Source organism: Triticum aestivum, chromosome 6A (assembly GCF_018294505.1).
Source record: "Triticum aestivum cultivar Chinese Spring chromosome 6A, IWGSC CS RefSeq v2.1, whole genome shotgun sequence".
NCBI lineage: Eukaryota > Viridiplantae > Streptophyta > Magnoliopsida > Poales > Poaceae > Triticum > Triticum aestivum.
Genome location: NC_057809.1, coordinates 619045804 through 619067381, shown reverse-complemented (window position 1 = coordinate 619067381; position 21578 = coordinate 619045804). Strand labels below are relative to the sequence as shown.

Sequence of the window (21578 nt, the reverse complement as noted above, 5' to 3'; positions counted from 1 at the left end):
AAACCCTAGCTTTTTCCTTAGGGGAGAGAAAGTCGATGAACAGATTCTCTAGGCGAGGTCGTCTTGGGCCGGACGTGACATTAGTTTCAATAAAGGGCCAGATTTGTCAAATAATACCCAGCTGCCGAAGAAATAGATGGAGGAGGCAGTTTCTTTTTGGTTGAACGACATATATATGGTCTCCGCTAGCAATAAACGGCAATCAGCGTGATTTATGGGATTATAGTTTAGGTATGGACGGCACATGCACCCGTTGGATGGAAAGAAAAATGAACGGACATGGCGAAAAACTACCCACCAGACGGCTGACAGGCAGCGTTTCCCAAACGTACTCGTCACCCACCCACCCTCCTCGACCCCCCCGGCCGCTATGTTCCGCCGCAGCAGGAGCCCTGACGCCGGCAGCCGCCTTTGCTTCCTCAACCGCCAGACCGGCACCGGCACGGGCACCGGCACTGGCATCCCTGATGACCCCATAACCCAGCAACGGATCTATGGTCCAGACAATCTAGGTCATTGGGACGACGAATCAGCGGCGGACCAAGATCTGGAAGGGGGGATGAAAAAGGAGCTCATCGCCAAGATCCAGCGCTACTACGACCGGGTGAAGATCATCGACGAAGGCTTCTGCTTCGGCCTACTAGATCCGGTCTCCAACATCGTCGTCAGCGAAGCAATCGCCCAAACCGACCTGGCCCTAGCGTTGGAGGAGGAAGAGGAGGACTACTCGCGTGGTCGTCGGCGGCCGATGCTACGGTGCATTTTCGAGCGGTCGGTCGACGGCCTGGTCGCCTTCCTGGTGGCCCTCTTCCCCTACCTCACCAACTACAGGGCCGTGTGGTATCTCAACAAGGCCGATCTGGACCCCCTCGTCGCCGCCGGCCTCGTCATCAAGCACCGCGGGATGGAGCGGACCTTCGGTTTCCAGTCTGACACCACCGCGGCCGCCGTCGGAATGGCGCTCAGGTGTGCCGCCGCCGCCGCCCAGCACCACGACCCGCGCAAGTTTGCTCTGGCGTGGAAGATACTGTCCCCTTCTCTGTGCAAGATCAACACACTGCTTTCATCACCCTACGCAGCCCGAGACCCCGGTCTGATCATCGACATCTGGGAACTACTTGAGCAACCTGAACCACCTGCTCTTGTCCTGGAGGAAGCCTGGAAGCTTGCCTCTAAACGACATGGAAGCAACCTGAATAACCATGCAGAGATGGAGATGCAAGTACCGCTGCTGCCGACTCTGAGGCGTGTGCTTCTCACCACCATCCATGGATACTATCTGGAGGCCCTTGCCTGGCTGCCCAAGGACAAGCTGCGGGGCTCGCACCAGTACCATTACAGCCTGCTCCACGCCGGCCACTGCTACGGGCCGCTCGACCCCGTCTCCAACATCATCGTTAATACCCTCTGGTATGCCCAAGCCTACCCTCTAAAGCTAGAGAAAAAGATGGAGATCGAGGCCATCAGCACCAGAGCCCTGCTGCGGGTCGCACTCCGGTCCCTATATGGCCTCATCTCCTTCCTTTGCACCCGCCACCCCGCCCTCACGCCGGGCGAAGCCATGCAACGACTGCAGCTGGCCGGGGCCTATCTCCAAAAGGCCGATGATCACGATGGCGGTGTCGAAGAAGCCGAAGCCTACGTGGCCGCTGCCAATGCCGCACGCCACCCCAAGCCTCTTGAACAGGCCAACTTCCTCGGGCCATCTAATTCCATGCTGAAAGGCTTCTCGGATCTCCTCGAGCACAAAGAACCTGCCAACGTCCGCCCATTGTTTCCGGCCTACTTCCAATCTCTTGCCAACTGCAAACCTGCACAAGAAACAAAAAACACCAACGTGTTAGGCCCCTGGGCTTACAATGGTGTAATGAGAACGATAGTCAACTTCTGGATCGAGCACAATAGCGCCGTGGGAATGGCGAAATCTGCAATCGAGATGTACAACAAGAAACTCCAGGTAACTTGCTTGCTCTTTTACACAGATCGACTTGCTGGATGTACATCATCAAAACAATCTGCAACAACTTGATTGCTAGCAGGTACAGCCCAGCTACGAGGTCCATGTTGTGTGCGGTGTCAATGAGTACGCGGGTGGCTGTGCGAACCCAACGAAGCCCTTCGATGCCACGTGCCTTTGCTCCCACATCAACTTCCTCGCCACCCAGACTGCAGCAGCAGGCACATCTCCAGAGCTCTTCTTTGCCGAGTGTAGCAACATCGGCTCTAAGGAGGTGCTGTTGTGCTGCCCTGTGGCTATGCCACTTCCAGGCACTGGTATGATGTTATCTATCTATCGTTTAGCTTTGCTCTCTGTCATCAGTTTAGTTTTTATACAATCCAGAACTAGTATATATGTAATAACAGCGGAAAGTAGTGGCTACTCTCGGGTGTAGTACACCCGAGTGTTAGCAAAAGATTGAAAAAATGTGATCAAACATTGTCCAAAAAATCTGAAATTTTGGGACATGAAAAATTATCATCTAAAAATAACATCTGAGGAGCTCTCACCAAAAATAACATCTGAGGAACCCAGCGAGAGCTCCTCGGATGTTATTTTTCGATGAAACTTGACAAGAACCTCAAACATATGATAAAGTTTGATGTAGCAAAATTACAGATTTTTTTAAATTTCGTTTGATAAACTTATTTCAAATTTTTTGCTAACTCGGGTGTAGTACACCCGAGAGTAGAAAATCCAGTCTCACTAGACTAAGACTTAATGAAGTCTAACAGTCTTGCATGTTATATCACTTGATTAAGACTTGGTTAAATCTCACCCATATAATAAAGTCCGTCTGTTGCATGTGTGTGTATGCGTGGCAGAGCAAGTCCGTTGCCTTTATTGTGAGTCCAGAGGGAGGACCATCGTGCACCCGACCAAGGAGAGTTTCCTGGGGCGTGACAAAGAGTTTGAGAAGATGCTCTGCGGGGAAAGACAACGCGCCAACAATGAAATGATCTCTGGCAGCTATTATATAACCTTGAGTTTGGATAATCTGGAGGAGGACCGGATCTACGGCGATTACACCTGCGACCCTGGACTCCAAGAGGACGTGCCATTGGATGACATAAATTAAGCACACACATACATGGCTCATCTGATGAAAACCACCATCTATTTATCAGTAACATGTGTCGTCATATTGTATTTTGTTCCATCTAGAACCTTTATAATCCTCTAAATTAGTCATCTGTTGGATCGATGCTGAACATTTGATTGATGCTTAAGCTGCCTGCCTGAAGTTTTGGTTGGTGTGCGTATTGTTTGTTCCAGTTTGGGTGAACCTTTATACTCCTCTAATTAGTCATCTAGCCGACATATTTCAGGTGGTGTGCGTATTGTTTGTTCCAGTTTGGCACCAAATTGAGGCAAATCTGTTTTAATTTTTGTCTCTCTGAGTAGTAGTAGTACCTTGCAGTTTTAGTCTAGATCTATCTCATTTTACTGGCAGTATATATATTCTTTGCTCAAGGGACTAGATGATCAAATGTTAGCCGAGGCAAACCCTAGATTGTTTTCTTGAAATAATGTCTTGCTGCAACCCTTTAGAAGCATCATCACTTATTGTAGAGTTTCTGCTCTAGTATTGCAAAATTAATTTCTTTTTTTGTGCTGTTGGTGACATATGGCAAACTCCACACACGGCTTCCTAGATATTTCTCCCTCCATCACAAATTACTTGTCAGCAGAGCCGGACAGGGGAATACATACTACCCACTCAGAGCTACTAAGGCTCTCTATCTCTCTCTAGGAATTAGACACCACAAGGGTTATAACAACAGACACTTTGGCTACAATGTTAATTTTTACCAGTGCATGGCAGGGTTGAGCACACAATGCAATCCATAGCTCACTGGGTCGCAGAAAGCTTGGCTTCTTAGGGCGTGTTCGGATCCCCTCCAGCTTCACAAAACTCCTCAAATTGAGCTTCTCGATGTAGCTTCCCACTTCACCTGGCAAATCCCATCCGTTCTGCACCGAGTGCAGCTTCTCCCCCTCGCCACCTTCGGCTGGCACTGTGGAGACAGTTGGCCTTTTCAGCACCACTTTTGGCCCGCTGGAACCAGCCCTGTTCAGGATACTACTCCTGGCTCGGGCGTCAATGGCGTAGCCACGTCGGGTTGGGCTTTCCGGTGAGCTCGCTGCTCTTGGCTGGCATCGAGATAACTACCCTGAATGGACGGGGTCTGGCGGGGATGGGCCTGGAACGGCTTGAGCTGCCACCAGATAGGAGCAGCGGCAGGTGACGGACTGGCAGCGGTGGTCGCAGTGGTCGTGCCAGCGGCTAGGGTTAGCGCTAGGAAGAGGAACAAAGGAACTGTCGAGAGAGATGCGTCCGGGACGAGCCTTGCGAATCATTTTTCGACTTGGCAGTGGGATTATGCACTGTAATTATGCAGAACTCCTCGCTTCTCCATTTTCATGAAGATGGGCTTGAGCAGCTTCGGGATTTTGCACTAGAGAATCAGAAGGCTTCGTGAAGCCCACTCCACGGAGCTGAGACGTTCGGCCCGGCTCTGCACGTGGAGTTGGAGAAGCTCTGAGTGGGAGGAGTTCCGAGCAGGCCCTTAGTTTCTTTGTTAGTCGTACATGACATACATGTAAAAACTTAAACTACACGTGATCACCACGTACATAGAAAATTGTAACCATGTAGTACTCCAGAAACATTAAGATTTCACTTCTCATATTATTCAGCATTATCCCAAATAATTACAATCTCTTATTAACTAAAATATGCTCCTTTTGTAGCTTTAAGATGTTCTCATCAGAAACATTTTCTTCAACTTTATTTGCATTATATTTGAGCTGGTGTAACAAAAGTTATGTATTGGTCACAACCATCCTTCACAACCAACATATATGAGAATATGCGATTCAAAATACTCACCATGCAAACATGATGCATGAAATCTTTAGTACTTCATGACATACAATCTTTGACATTATTATTATCATTATCATTGACATTGAATAATGAGGGTACTATTTTTTAGGCAACCTGATAATAAATAAAATAAAATTCTTATGCTGATAATATCGTGGCTAGGACCATATGCGGCAAGCCAAGTTGGTTTTGAAAAGTTGCATCATGTAGCACCAAAGTTGGTTTTGAAAAAAGTTTTTTTTCGAAACCAACTTTGGTGCTACATAGCCAAATATGGTTCAACTTTCAGGAAGTTGGTTGATGTACCACCAAAGTTGTGTTTGAAATATTTTGCCAACTTCCTAAAAAATGTGCCACAAACTGTTGCAAACCAACTTTGGCACTACAAGATGAAAATTGGGTGCCACATCCTTCTTGAAGCTGGACTGCATTTGGACATGTTTTGGCAAACTTTTTCAAAACCAACTTTGGTGCTACCCGATGTAAATTTGGTGCTACATCAACAAACATTCCGAAAGCTGGACCCCATTTGGATATACTTCCACAAACTTTTTCAAAACCAACTTTGGTATTACATGGCCCAACTTTGGTTCTACATCAACTAGCCTTTCAAAAGTTGCACCCCGTTTGTGTTTCTTTCGAAAAACTTTTTCAAAACCATCTTAGGTGGCACATGATGCAACTTTAATGCTACATCAACCAACTTTCCAAAAGTTAGACCCCCATTTGGGTATGTTCCGACAAATTTCTGAAAACCAACTTTGGTGCTACATGATGCAACTTTGGTGTTACACCAACCAACTTTCCAAGTGAACCAACCTGTGGTTGGATGGTTAAAGGGATTGTGGTATCCCCAGCCCACCAGGGTTCAAATCCTAGTGCTCGCATTTAGGGTCAGTTTGGTTCATACCCTCAGCTTCGTGCCTGGGAAAAAATGTTGCCTGGCTCCAGCCTGGTTTTACTCGATTTCCTGCCTGGTCAGGTTGCCGTAGACTAGGGCTGTTTGGTGAAGGAAATATGCCCTAGAGGCAATAATAAAGTTATTATTTATTTCCTTATATCATGATAAATGTTTATTATTCATGCTAGAATTGTATTAACCGGAAACATAATACATGTGTGAATACATAGACAAACAGAGTGTCACTAGTATGCCTCTACTTGACTAGCTCGTTAATCAAAGATGGTTATGTTTCCTAACCATGAACAAAGAGTTGTTATTTGATTAACGAGGTCACATCATTAGTTGAATGATCTGATTGACATGACCCATTCCATTAGCTTAGCACCCGATCGTTTAGTATGTTGCTATTGCTTTCTTCATGACTTATACATGTTCCTATAACTATGAGATTATGCAACTCCCGTTTACCGGAGGAACACTTTGGGTACTACCAAACGTCACAACGTAACTGGGTGATTATAAAGGAGTACTACAGGTGTCTCCAATGGTAGATGTTGGGTTGGCGTATTTCGAGATTAGGGTTTGTCACTCCGATTGTCGGAGAGGTATCTCTGGGCCCTCTCGGTAATGCACATCACATAAGCCTTGCAAGCACTGCAACTAATATGTTAGTTGTGAGATGATGTATTACAGAACGAGTAAAGAGACTTGCCGGTAACGAGATTGAACTAGGTATTGGATACCGACGATCGAATCTCGGGCAAGTAACATACCGATGACAAAGGAAACAACGTATGTTGTTATGCGGTCTGACCGATAAAGATCTTCGTAGAATATGTAGGAGCCAATATGGGCATCCAGGTCCCGCTATTGGTTATTGACCGGAGACGTGTCTCGGTCATGTCTACATTGTTCTCGAACCGTAGGGTCCGCACGCTTAACGTTACGATGACAGTTATTATGAGTTTATGCATTTTGATGTTCCGAAGGTTGTTCGGAGTCCCGGATGAGATCACGGACATGACGAGGAGTCTCTAAATGGTCGAGACGTAAAGATTGATATATTGGAAGCCTATGTTTGGACATCGGAAGTGTTCCGGGTGAAATCGGGATTTTACCGGAATACCGGGAGGGTTACCGGAACCCCCCGGGAGACTAATGGGCCTATTGGGCCTTGGTGGAAAAGAGAAAAGGGAAGCCCACTAGCTGGCCGGCGCCCCCCTAGAGTCCTATTAGGAATAGGATAAGGGGCCGGCCCCCCTTCTCTCTCTTTTCCCCCCCGGGGAGTCCTAATTGGATTAGGATTGGGGGGAGGAGTCCTACTCCCAGTGGGAGTAGGACTCCCCTGCGCCTCCTCTCCCTTGGCCGGCCGGCTCCCCTCCTCCAACCTTTATATACGGGGGCAGGGGGCACCCCAAGACACACAAGTTGATCCTTGAGATCGTTCCTTAGCCGTGTGCGGTGCCCCCTGCCACCAAATTCCACCTCGATCATACCGTTGTAGTGCTTAGGCGAAGCCCTGCGTCGGTAGTACATCAAGATCGTCATCACGCCGTCGTGCTGACGGAACTCTTCCTCGACGCTTTGCTGGATCGGAGCCCGAGGAACGTCATCGAGCTGAACATGTGCTAAGAACTCGGAGGTGCCGGAGTAACGGTGCTTGGATCGGTCGGATCGGGAAGAAGACGTACGACTACTTCCTCTACGTTGTGTGATCGCTTCCGCAGTCGGTCTGCGTTGGTACGTAGACAACACTCGCCCCTCTCGTTGCTGTGCATCACCATGATCTTGTGTGTGCGTAGGAAAATTTTCGAAATTACTACGTTACCCAACAGTGGCATCCGAGCCTAGGTTTTATGGTTTGATGTTATATGCACGAGTAGAACACAAGTGAGTTGTGGGCGATACAAGTCATACTGCCTACCAGCATGTTATACTTTGGTTCGGCGGTATTGTTGGTTGAGACGATCCGGACCAACCTTACGCGTACTCTTACGCGAGACCGGTTCCCTCGACGTGCTTTGCACATAGATGGCTTGCGGAAGACTGTCTCTCCAACTTTAGTTGAACCAAGTGTGACTATGCCCGGTCCTTGAGAAGGTTAAAACGGAGTCTATTTGACGAACTATCGTTGTGGTTTTGATGCGTAGGTGAGATGAGTTCTTACTTAAGCCCGTAGCAGCCACGTAAAACTTGCAACAACAAAGTAGAGGACGTCTAACTTGTTTTTGCAGGGTATGTTGTGATGTGATATGGTCAAGGCATGATGCTGATTTTATTGTATGAGATGATCATGTTTTGTAACCGAGTTATCGGCAACTGGCAGGAGCCATATGGTTGTCGCTTTATTGTGTGCAATGCAATCGCGATGTAATGCTTTACTTTATTACTAAACGGTAGTGATAGTCGTGGAAGCATAATATTGGCGAGACGACAACGATGCTATGATGGAGATCAAGGTGGCACGCCGGTGACGATGGTGATCATGACGGTGCTTCGGAGATGGAGATCACAAGCACAAGATGATGATGGCCATATCATATCACTTATATTGATTGCATGTGATGTTTATCCTTTTATGCATCTTATCTTGCTTTGATTGACGGTAGCATTATAAGATGATCTCTCACTAAATTATCAAGAAGTGTTCTCCCTGAGTATGCACCGTTGCCAAAGTTCGTCGTGCCCAGACACCACGTGATGATCGGGTGTGATAAGCTCTACGTCCATCTACAACGGGTGCAAGCCAGTTTTGCACACGCAGAATACTCAGGTTAAACTTGACGAGCCTAGCATATGAAGATATGGCCTCGGAACACGGATACCGAAAGGTCGAGCGTGAATCATATAGTAGATATGATCAACATAACGATGTTCACCATTGAAAACTACTCCATCTCACGTGATGATCGGTTATGGTTTAGTTGATTTGGATCACGTGATCACTTAGAGGATTGGAGGGATGTCTATCTAAGTGGGAGTTCTTAAGTAATATGATTAATTGAACTTAAATTTATCATGAACTTAGTCCTGGTAGTATTTTGCAAATCATGTTGTAGATCAATAGCTCACGTTGTTGCTTCCCTGTGTTTATTTTAATATGTTCCTAGAGAAAAATGTGTTGAAAGATGTTAGTAGCAATGATGCGGATTGGATCCGTGATCTGAGATTTATCCTCATTGCTGCACAGAAGAATTATGTCCTTGATGCACCGCTAGGTGACAGACCTATTGCAGGAGCAGATGCAGACGTTATGAACGTTTGGCTAGCTCAATATGATGACTACTTGATAGTTTAGTGCACCATGCTTAATGGCTTAGAATCGGGACTTCAAAGACGTTTTGAACGTCATGGACCATATGAGATGTTCCAGGAGTTGAAGTTAAATATTTCAAGAAAATACCCGAGTTGAGAGATATGAAGTCTCCAACAAGTTCTATAGCTAAAAGATGGAGGAGAATCGCTCAACTAGTGAGCATGTACTCAGATTGTCTAGGTACTACAATCGCTTGAATCAAGTGGGAGTTAATCTTCCAGATAAGATAGTGATTGACAGAATTCTCTAGTCACCATCACCAAGTTAGTAGAACTTCGTGATGAACTATAATATGCAAGGGATAACGGAAACAACTCCCAAGCTCTTCGTGATGCTGAAATCAACGAAGGTAGAAATCAAGAAAAACATCAAGTGTTGATGGTTGACAAGACCACTAGTTTCAAGAAAAGGGCAAAGGGAAGAAGGGGAACTTCAAGAAGAACGGCAAGCAAGTTGCTGCTCAAGTGAAGAAGCCCAAGTCTGATCTTGACCCTGAGACTAAGTGCTTCTACTGCAAAGGGACTGGTCACTAGAAGCGGAACTACCCCAAGTGATTGGCGGATAAGAAGGATGGCAAAGTGAACATAAGTATATTTGATATACATGTTATTGATGTGTACTTTACTAGTGTTTATAGCAAACCCTAAGTATTTGATACTAGTTCAGTTGCTAAGAGTAGTAACTCGAAACGGGAGTTGCAGAATAAACAGAGACTAGTTAAAGGTGAAGTAACGATGTGTGTTGGAAGTGGTTCCAAGATTGATATGATCATCATCGAACACTCCCTATAATTTCAGGATTAGTGTTGAACCTAAATAAGTGTTATTTAGTGTTTGCGTTGAACATGAATATGATTTGATCATGTTTATTGTAATACGGTTATTCATTTAAGTAAGAGAATAAATTGTTGTTCTATTTACATGAATAAAACCTAATATGGTTACACACCCAATGAAAATAGTTCATTGGATCTCGATCTTAATAATACACATATTCATAATATTGAAACCAAAAGATGCAAAGTTAATAATGATAGTGCAACTTATTTGTGGCACTGCTGTTTAGGTCATATTGGTATAAAGCGCATGAAGAAACTCCATGCTGATGGGCTTTCGGAATCACTTGATTATGAATCACTTGATGCTTGCGAATCATGCCTCATGGGCAAGATGACTAAGACTCTGTTCTTCGGAACAATGGAGCGAGAAAAAGATTTATTGGAAATCATACATACTGATGTATGTGATCCGATGAATATTGAGACTCGCGACAGGTATCATTATTTTCTGATCTTCACAGATGATTTGAGCAGATATGAGTATATCTACTTGATGAAACATAAGTCTGAAACATTTGAAAAGTTCAAAGAATTTCAGAGTGAAGTGAAAAATCATCGTGACAAGAAAATAAAGCTTCTACGATCTGATCGCGGAGACAAATATTTGAGTTACGAGTTTGGTCTTCAATTAAAACAATGTGGAATAGTTTCACTACTCACGCCACCTGGAACACCATAGCATAATGGTGTGTCCGAACGTCATAACCGTACTTTATTGGATATAGTGCAATCTATGATGTTTCTTACCGATTTACCACTATCGTTTTTGGGGTCATGCATTAAAGACAGCTGCATTCACGTTAAATAGGGCACCATATAAATCCGTTGAGACGACACCGTGTGAACTATGGTTTAGCAAGAAACCTAAGCTGTCGTTTCTTAAAGTTTGGGGTTGCGATGCTTATATGAAAAGTTTCATCCTGATAAGCTCAAACTCAAATCGGAGAAATGTGTCTTCATAGGATATCCAAAGGAAACTATTGGATACACCTTCTATCACAGATCCGAAGGCAAGACTTTTGTTGCTAAATTCGGAAAATTTCTAGAGAAGGAGTTTTCTCTCGAAAGAAGTGAGTGGGAGGAAAGTAGAACTTGACAAGGTAACTGTACTTGCTCCCTTATTGGAAATTAGTACATCACAGAAAACTATTTCTGCGACACCTATGCCAATTAGTGAGGAAGCTAATGATGATGATCATGAAGCTTCAGGACAAGATACTACTGAACCACGTAGATCAACCAGAGTGAGATCCGCACCAGAGTGGTACGGTAATCCAGTTCTGGAAGTCATGCTACTAGATCATGATGAACCTACGTACTATGAAGAAGCGATGGTGAGCCCAGATTCCGCAAAGTGGCTTGAGGCCATGAAATCTAAGATGGGATCCATGTATGAAAACAAAGTATGGACTTTGGTTGACTTGCCTGATGATCGGCAAGCAATTGAGAATAAATGGATCTTCAAGAGGAAGACGGACGTTGATAGTAGTGTTACTATCTACAAAGCTAGAATTATCGCAAAAGGTTTTCGACAAAGTTCAAGGTGTTGACTACGATGAGAGCTTCTCACTCGTATCTATGCTCGAGTCTGTCCGAATCATGTTAGTAATTGCCGCATTTTATGAAATCTGGCAAAAGGATAAACAAAACTGCATTCCTTAATAGATTTATTAAAGAAGAGTTGTATATGATGCAACAGAAGGTTTCGTCAATCCGAAAGGTGCTAACAAAATGTGCAAGCTCCAGCGATCCATCTATGGACTGGTGCAAGCATCTCGGAGTTGGAATATACGCTTTGATGAGTTGATCAAAGCATATAGTTTAGACAGACTTGCGGTGAAGCCTGTATTTACAAGAAAGTGAGTGGGAGCACTACAGCATTTCTGATAAGTATATGTGAATGACATATTGTTGATCGGAAATAATGTAGAATTATTCTGTAAAGCATAAAAGGAGTGTTTGAAAGGAGTTTTTCAAAGAAAGACTTCGGTAAAGCTGCTTACATATTGAGCTTCAAGATCTATAGAGATAGATCAAGACGCTTGATAAGTTTTTCAATAAGTACATACCTTGACAAGATTTTGAAGTAGTTCAAAACGGAACAGTCAAAGAAAAGTTTCTTGCCTGTGTTACAAGGTGTGAAGTTGAGTAAAAACTCAAAGCCCGACCACGGCAGAAGATAGAAAGAGAATGAAAGTCATTCCCTATGCCTCATTCATAGGTTCTATAAAGTATGCCATGCTGTGTGCCAGATCTATTGTATACCCTGCACTGATTTGGCAAGGGAGTACAATAGTGATCTAGGAGTAGATCACTGGACAGCGGTCAGAATTATCCTTAGTGAAATAAGGATATGTTTCTCGATTATGGACGTGACAAAAAGGTTCGTCGTAAAGGGTTACGTCGATGCAAGTTTTTGACACTGATCCAGATGAATATAAAGTCACAATCTGGAAAGTGGGAGCAATTAGCTAGAGTAGCTCAGTGCAGAGCATTATAGACAAAGAATTTTGCAAAATACTTACGGATCTGAATGTGACAGACCCGTTGACTAAAATTATCTCACAAGCAAAACATGATCACACCTTAGTACTTTTTGGGTGTTAATCACATAGATATGTGAACTAGATTACTGACTCTAGTAAACCCTTTGAGTGTTGGTCACATGACGATGTGAACTATGGGTGTTAATCACATGGTGATGTGAAACTATTGCTGCTAAATCACATGGCGATGTGAACTAGATTATTGACTCTAGTGCAAGTGGGAGACTGAAGGAAATATGCCCTAGAGGCAATAATAAAGTTATTATTTATTTCCTTATATCATGATAAATGTTTATTATTCATGCTAGAATTGTATTAACCGGAAACATAATACATGTGTGAATACATAGACAAACAGAGTGTCACTAGTATGCCTCTACTTGACTAGCTCGTTAATCAAAGATGGTTATGTTTCCTAACCATGAACAAAGAGTTGTTATTTGATTAACGAGGTCACATCATTAGTTGAATGATCTGATTGACATGACCCATTCCATTAGCTTAGCACCCGATCGTTTAGTATGTTGCTATTGCTTTCTTCATGACTTATACATGTTCCTATAACTATGAGATTATGCAACTCCCGTTTACCGGAGGAACACTTTGGGTACTACCAAACGTCACAACGTAACTGGGTGATTATAAAGGAGTACTACAGGTGTCTCCAATGGTAGATGTTGGGTTGGCGTATTTCGAGATTAGGGTTTGTCACTCCGATTGTCGGAGAGGTATCTCTGGGCCCTCTCGGTAATGCACATCACATAAGCCTTGCAAGCACTGCAACTAATATGTTAGTTGTGAGATGATGTATTACGGAACGAGTAAAGAGACTTGCCGGTAACGAGATTGAACTAGGTATTGGATACCGACGATCGAATCTCGGGCAAGTAACATACCGATGACAAAGGAAACAACGTATGTTGTTATGCGGTCTGACCGATAAAGATCTTCGTAGAATATGCAGGAGCCAATATGGGCATCCAGGTCCCGCTATTGGTTATTGACCGGAGACGTGTCTCGGTCATGTCTACATTGTTCTCGAACCGTAGGGTCCGCACGCTTAACGTTACGATGACAGTTATTATGAGTTTATGCATTTTGATGTTCCGAAGGTTGTTCGGAGTCCCGGATGAGATCACGGACATGACGAGGAGTCTCGAAATGGTCGAGACGTAAAGATTGATATATTGGAAGCCTATGTTTGGACATCGGAAGTGTTCCGGGTGAAATCGGGATTTTACCGGAATACCGGGAGGGTTACCGGAACCCCCCGGGAGACTAATGGGCCTATTGGGCCTTAGTGGAAAAGAAAAAAGGGAAGCCCACTAGCTGGCCGGCGCCCCCCTAGAGTCCTATTAGGAATAGGATAAGGGGCCGGCCCCCCTTCTCTCTCTTTTCCCCCCCGAGGAGTCCTAATTGGATTAGGATTGGGGGGAGGAGTCCTACTCCCGGTGGGAGTAGGACTCCCCTGCGCCTCCTCTCCCTTGGCCGGCCGGCTCCCCTCCTCCAACCTTTATATACGGGGGCAGGGGGCACCCCAAGACACACAAGTTGATCCTTGAGATCGTTCCTTAGCCGTGTGCGGTGCCCCCTGCCACCAAATTCCACCTCGATCATACCGTTGTAGTGCTTAGGCGAAGCCCTGCGTCGGTAGTACATCAAGATCGTCATCACGCCGTCGTGCTGACGGAACTCTTCCTCGACGCTTTGCTGGATCGGAGCCCGAGGAACGTCATCGAGCTGAACGTGTGCTAAGAACTCGGAGGTGCCGGAGTAACGGTGCTTGGATCGGTCGGATCGGGAAGAAGACGTACGACTACTTCCTCTACGTTGTGTGATCGCTTCCGCAGTCGGTCTGCGTTGGTACGTAGACAACACTCTCCCCTCTCGTTGCTGTGCATCACCATGATCTTGCGTGTGCGTAGGAAAATTTTCGAAATTACTACGTTACCCAACATTTGGTTGTTGCCTGGCCTGGCAAAACATAAAATAAGATGTACTAGCACTGTCAAAAGCCCACAAGCACAAAACGCAGTCAAAACAAGCATTGATTACCGCCAGGCAGTAGCCCAGGCGTCCTCTTTTGAGCGCCTGGTCTAGGCTAATTAACATGCCTGGTCACATTCCGGGCTAAATAGGTTGCTAAGGTCACCAGGCCAGGCTAGCACAAACTTTTCTAGGGCATGAACCAAAGAGTGGCCAGACACTTTTCAGGCACGGCCCAGGCAAGGCGTAACTCAGCGTGGAATCCATCCAAACACGCCCTTATGCCTGGATTTATTTCAGAATTTTCGGTGATGCGCATTCAGTGGGAGGAGATGTTCCCGTCGACGGCGAGGTGCCTACGGTGACTTCGTAAATTTCAAGATGATATGTCGGCTCAGTCTTTCGAAGGTGCTCATAGGGGTAGGGTGTGCGTGTGTGTGCGTTCATAGGGGTGAGTGTATACGCGTGTATATGAGCGCTTGCGTCTGACTATGTTAAAAAAACTAACTTTCCAAAAGCCAGACCACAATTAGGTATGCTTAAAAAAACTATTTGAAAACCAACTTTTGTGCTACATGATGCAAATTTGGTGTTGCATGATGCACCTTTCCTCGAGATAGAACCCATTTGGGTATGTTTCAACAAACTTTTTTTCAAAATTAACTTTGCTGCTACTTGGTGCAACTTTGGTGGTACAACAACCGACTTTAGTACTACAGAGTGAAGCTACCTACTAGTGATGCTGAATTGCATACCATTGCCCATTAGTTATCCATGCTACTGTGAAAGTTAGCCACCTCAAAAACAAAGGCCTCCACATCACTATAGGGTTGCCTACTGTGATAGCCAAGCTTAATAGGGATGATAGACTATTCATATCAATAAGGAATTCCTTTTTTTCCAGTAGCCCATTTGCAAAGAACTCCAAAGTTAAGCGTGCTCAGCTTGAAGCAATTTCAGGATGGGTGACCAACCAGGAAGTTGGTATCGGGTGCGCACGAGTGAGGACAAAGTGCGCAAGAAAGACTAGTGTTGATCTATGGGGTCAGTCTAGATGCAGCCAGGAGTAACGATCAATAACCGATGGATGTGTCTGGGGCATTACACCTACCCCGGTGATGCTCAATTGCCTACAACATTGTAAAAGTTGCTTATCATGGTTCCTAACTTGCCTACCAGGGAAACTAAAATTCATACGACATAAAAACCTATTGTAGGTCAAAAATTCGATGATGTTAGTCTACTCATTAGCCATGATAGGTAACTTAGGGTACATGTTAGTCAATTTGGCAGTCATGGTGGCCAACTTACAAGAGCTCTATGCCAATTATTTCATGAATAGTGAGCCTCCTAAGAGTTGGTTCTCATTGCACTAAAGTTGGTTCTTGTAGTACAAATGTTGGCTCCCATAGCACAAAGCTTGGTTCTGCTACCTACTCATGGATGTATAGTTTTCACTGCTAGCCTCCTACTACAACTACCTTGCCAGTATAGTAGTCGATGTGCAAATTCGGTTGTTGCCTATGCCAATTTCCTAATTAAACGTGGGTGTACAACATCATAGAGGGAGGGGATGAAAAGGAGAGTACCGCTTACCTCTGTGCGTGACTCCAGTGCGGTGGCTTTTCGACTAGGGGTGGACCCCGTGTCTCTTGGCTGATGCACACGCGCCGCTATCTACCACAACCTGATGGAGATGCAAGAGGTCGCATGAAGCTGACGACAACATCACTCGAGCTCCAAGAAAAAAGGAAGAAGGAGGTGGTGGAGTTGTTGCTCTAGCAAGCCAGTGTCTCCACATCCGATTTGCTCACCACACTCCTCTCGTCCACCACCGCCCCCTTCAACTGCAAGGGATTGGCGCTGACATACTCCTCCCCTTCATCGACGCCTACTTGACCTACATGCTCGACATCAAATGGAATGAGAAAGGGGATCAGGTAGGAATGAGGGAGAAGAGGGTATGGTGACGGATGAACAGAGAAAAGGCAGCCGTGTTTTTCTAGGAGAGAGACATCGAAGGGATGGAGAGGCTTTTATTTAGCGATCTGTGGTCGTTTGTCATGTAGCGCGTGCACTTGTCACGCCGGGATTATGCAGCTGCACAATTTCAATTTGGAAAAAAAATTGATGCAATATTAGTTGGGCCAAGGGTGCTATTTTTTGGCATAAATGACTTTTCTAACGCAAGATTAATTTTTAAATTTATCCATAATAAATATATCAACATAATGTAGCACCAAATGTAGTTCTCAAAGTATAGAAAGATACCAATAGCTAGTCATATAATTTTGCGCCGAGCATGTTGTTTATGTGGCACGGACACTATATAATTTTTTTGTGAAAATTCGCTTCTGAGCCCAGGCTCATGTGCACCCACGCCGACGAAAAAGTCAAAACAAATACTAGAAAAATTCAAAGAAATTCAATTTTTTGCATAGTAGATAATTTGATACGTGAGGTCCGCTCCAATTTTCAAATCATTTGGACATCTAAGCAGATCTTGGAAAAAAAAGACAAATTCGGGGTCTATAAAAAGGTTTACTGTTCATGCACTGTTCTGACCCGATTTGTCTTTTTTGCTGAGAGCTGCTCAGATGTCCAAATGATTTAAACATTGGAACAGATCTCACGCACTAAATTTTCTACCATGCAAAAAATAGAATTGTTTTAAATTTTTTTGTAATATTTTTTCTGACCGGGTGCAGATGAGGCCTGGGCACCGAAACCCTGCACTCATCTTTTTGGCGCAAAATTAGTTTCTAAAATTATCTTCTGTAAACAACAAATCCATCCACATAATGTAGCACCGATTTAATTCTCTCCTCTTTTTGCATAGTAGCACCAATTTAATTCTCAACATGCAGAAAGATTTTACTCCCTCCGAATCCTAATTAATTGACGCATACTCAATACAAATTTAGTGCAAAATTATACTAAGTGTGCGTTAATTAATTTAAATCGGAGGAAGTACTAATAACTAGTCATACATAGAAAGAGATAAACACAACAAATTAAAGCTTAGAAAACAGCATAAATTAATTTCCAAATTTATCTTCTATAAACAACAAAGCCATCCACATAATGTAGCACCAATTTAGTGCTCAACGTGCAGAAAGATGTTCCCGCAAAAAGAAATCATGTAGAAAAATATTACTCCCCGGACTCCAATTAATTGACGCATACTTAGTACTCCCTCAATCTTAAAGTAAGTGTTTCAACTTTGTACTAACTTAAGTTTTTTTTAGATAGTGACTTAATAAGTTATACTAAGGTTGAGAACTTATTTAGCGACGGAGGGAGACTAACTTTAGTACAAAATTATTTTGGATCGGAGAAGTACTAATGACTAGACATACATATAAAGAGATAAACATCACAAATTAAAGCTAAAAAAACAGCATAAAGTAAAGCAGGAGGGGTATATATAGGGGTGCGCTAGCCAGCCGATCGACTCAGCACAACACCACTAGATCGAGACCCACAAGGGGCCGGTAACCGCCACCCGCATCACGATGGACAGCACCGTGGACGCAATGGCAGCGGCCTACGACGCGCTGGTGGACGCCGCGGCAGCCCACGTCCGCGAGCCCGGCCGCGCCGCCGCGGTGGAGGACCTCAAGCGCCGCCTCGACGCCTTCCACGAGTGCTGCGACCGCGCGGAGGACCTCGTCCACACGGCCGCCGCCCGCCTCGGGCCCGCCGACGCCCGTGCCGCCGGCGATCGCCTTGACGCGCTCGACCGCACCCTGCACGCCGTCGGTGCTCCCGGTGAGGACAAGGGGATGGCGGTTCAGGAAGATGGGAAGGATCCCGCGGCGCCCACTTCGCCGGTGGTGGCCGGAGCCGAGGACAAGTAGGTCACTCGTTCGATCGGTCCATCCATCGATCTCGCCTGTTGTTGTTGGATGTGACGTTGAGTAATTAATCCTCTAGGTTATTTATTACTCTTAAAATTTTGTTAATCGGCCGAGTCATATCTATCTATCTATCTAGCTAGATCATGGATAGGAATGGAGAAAGGATAGGAGGACCGAATTAGCATACTCCTATGTTGTTAGATCCATCGCATTTTCCTTTTTCGAAATAATTTACCTTATGTTTCCGTCAGTGGAGAGAGAAAAACACCCGAGGGTAATGTCAAGAACAGGTGCCGGCACAGTTCGGTCTTCTAAAATCAGTTGTAAGAGAATTCGGCCATTATTTGTTGAAGCAGTAGACAATGTTGTAATCTCTCCTCCTAGATGTGTTTTTGATGTTCAGTACAACTAGCATGGTGGCCATCGCAACTGCGAGGACATCTTTAGATTAAAATGACAGACATATTTACAGTTTCATGTGTATTCTACAAAATAATAGGGCTGTATGGTCATAAAATATGTTTTTTCTAAACAAATGGTACATGTGTGTAATGAAACATTTCTAAACATATTTAGATCTGGAACAAGGAGGAAGGGAGCCATGGGATTAATCTGTATCATGGTACATAGCACCAAAGTTGCATCATTTAGCACCAAAGTTGGTTTTCAAAAAGTTTGTCGAAACATACCTAAATGAGGTCTAGATTTTAAAAAGGTGGTTGATATAACACCAAAGTTGCATCATGAGTACCAAAGTTTATTTTGAAATTTTTTGTCGAAACAAACCCAAATGGGGTCCAGCTTTCAAAAGGTTTGTTGATTTAGCACCAAAGTTGGTCCATGTAGCACCAAAGTTGGTTTTGAAAGAGTTCATCGAAACATACCTGAATGGGTTCCAACTTTCAGAAAGTTGGTACATGTAGCGCCAAAGTTGCTATTAAAAAAGTTTGCTGAAACATACCCAAATGTGGTACAACCTTCAGAAAGTTGGTTAATGTAGCACCAAAGTTGCATCATGCAGCACCAAAGTTGGTTTTGAAAAGTTGCATCATGTAACACCAAAGTTGGTTTTGAAAATGTTTATCATGTAGCACCAAAGTCGGTTTTGAAAAAGTTTATCACTTTTTCAAAACCAACTTTAGTGGTACATGATGCACCTTTTGGTGCTACATAGCCAAATGTGGTCCAGCCTTCAAGAAGTTGGTTGATGTAGCACCAAAGTTGGTTTTGGAAAAAAAAACTTTTGCAAAACCAACTTTGGTGCTATATCGACAAACTTCTTGAAAGCTGGACCACATTTGGGTATGTTTTGCCAAACTTTTCAAAACCAACTTTGATGCTACCTGATGTAACTTTGGCGCTACATCAACAAACTTTCAGAAATCTGGACCCAGTTTGGGTATCTTTCGATACACTTTTTCAAAACTAACTTTGGTACTGCATGACTCGACTTTGGTTCTACATCAACTAACCTTTCAAAAGCTGGACCCATTTGGGTTTGTTTGACAAACTTTTTAAAAACCATCTTTGGTGCTTGTGTGTCGTGTAGTGGTGCACTCGCCACGTCGGGGTCGTGCAGCTGCACGATTCAGAATTTGGAGGAAAACCATTTGATGGAATATTAGTTGGCCCCAGGGTGTTTTTGGGTCCCATGGGGTTTATGACACAAGATTAATTTCGAGTTTAGCCATAATAATAAATACATCAACATAATGTAGCACCAAATGTAGTTCTCAAAGTATTGAAAGATACCAATAGCTAGTCATATACTTTTGCACCGAGGGTGTTGTTTCTGTGGCAAGAACACTATATAATCTTGTTTGCGCAAAATTAATTTCTAAATTTACCTTATGTAAACAACAAATCCATCCACATGATGTAGAACCAATCTAGTTTGCGGCGGCGCTGGAGGACCTGAAGCGCCGCCTTGATGCCTTCCACTAGCGTTGCGACCGTGCGGAGGACCTCGTTCAGACGACCGCCACCCTCCTCGGGTCAGCCGACCCCCATGCCGCCGACAATTGCCTTCACAGGCTCAGCCGCACCCTGCACGCCGTCCGCGGACCCGGGGTTGGCTACTGTGAGGAGAAGGGGAAGGCGGTTCAGGAAGATGAGAAGGATCCTACAATGCCCACTTCGCCAGTGGCGGGAGCCGTGGACAAGTAGGTCACTCGTTCGGTCGATCGATCTCGCCTGTTTGTTGTTTGGTGTTAAGTAATCCTCTTCCTTATTGTTACCGCTAAAAAAGTGTTAATCAGGTGAGTCATCTATCTATCTATCTAGATCATGGATAATAGTAATGGGGAAAGGTTAGGAGGACCAAATTAGCATACTACTATGTTGTAGATTCATCACATTTTTTTTATTTTTTTTGTTACCTTGATGTTTTGATCAATGGAAAGAGGAGAACACCCGATGGTAATGTGAAGAAGAGGTAGCGGCACCGTTTGGCCTTCTAAAATTAGTTGTAGGAGAATTCAATCATTACATGAAGAGGGAATAGGAGTGGGTCCTTCCATAGCATCGGGTAACCATGCATGAAGAGGGAATTGTGCGGATTTTGCAACCGCACCAAGGAATAATGAAAAAGCACATAAAGTAGTAAGTAAAAGAGTTAATTTCATTATAAGGAATCCAATTATTAGCTATTTTGAACAGTCCCCTAAACGTTAAACTACATGTTATTAAAAAAACCTAAAATTTTAGATAATAGGCCAAAATCCCCTACATGATTAGTTACAAAAGCTTTTTGACAAGCACTCGCTGCTATTAGTCATGTATAAACCAAAAGCCTATCAATAAATAAGAACACATTCCCACTAAGTTTCCCATTTTTTTTTTTGTATCAGATTGGAGTTAGGTGACATCCTAGGATAATTATGTAGGTGACCGTTGTCGCAGTGCCTAAGTCTCTAGACCTCTCAACGCTTCCGCATTTGTAGCGTCCCATGTCAGCCCACACGCCACACATGCTGAGCTTGCCGAGCACGCCAAGCCAACCCAGCATGTGAATAATAGGTGTCGGCAGCTCAGCTGCCCTTACCTGCATTGTTGCATCAAGGACATGGATCGAGCATACCTTGTAAGGTTTTTGGACGGAGATTAGCCTTAGTGTTCAATCTCTCAAGGCGTAGGAGCTAAATCTTAACATTTTTGTGGGAATATGTGATTCCTAATGGTGGTTATCATGGGATCGCCCACTTGTGACGAGAGATCAGTGTGCGTGCGGGCTAACCTAG

The 21578-nt window shown here is 44.3% G+C and overlaps 1 protein-coding gene across 1 annotated transcript; it reads left to right on the top strand.

Annotated features, from left to right (window-relative positions):
• Positions 1-330: 330 nt before the first annotated feature.
• On the top strand, positions 331-3310 carry LOC123131460 (uncharacterized). The gene is made up of 3 exons (XM_044551132.1): positions 331-1957; positions 2040-2274; positions 2824-3310. Exons 1-3 carry the CDS (start codon positions 371-373, stop codon positions 3075-3077), a joined length of 2076 nt encoding a protein of 691 aa, XP_044407067.1. The 5' UTR covers positions 331-370; the 3' UTR covers positions 3078-3310.
• The last annotated feature ends 18268 nt before the right edge of the window (positions 3311-21578 follow it).

Excerpts from the sequence above, each read along its gene's own strand:
- LOC123131460 (XM_044551132.1), top strand. The coding sequence starts at position 371 with ATGTTCCGCCGCAGCAGGAGCCCTGACGCCGGCAGCCGCCTTTGCTTC. Across the intron at positions 1,958-2,039 it reads TGTACAACAAGAAACTCCAG|GTACAGCCCAGCTACGAGGT; the intron begins GTAACTTGCTTG and ends GATTGCTAGCAG. Across the intron at positions 2,275-2,823 it reads TATGCCACTTCCAGGCACTG|AGCAAGTCCGTTGCCTTTAT; the intron begins GTATGATGTTAT and ends TATGCGTGGCAG.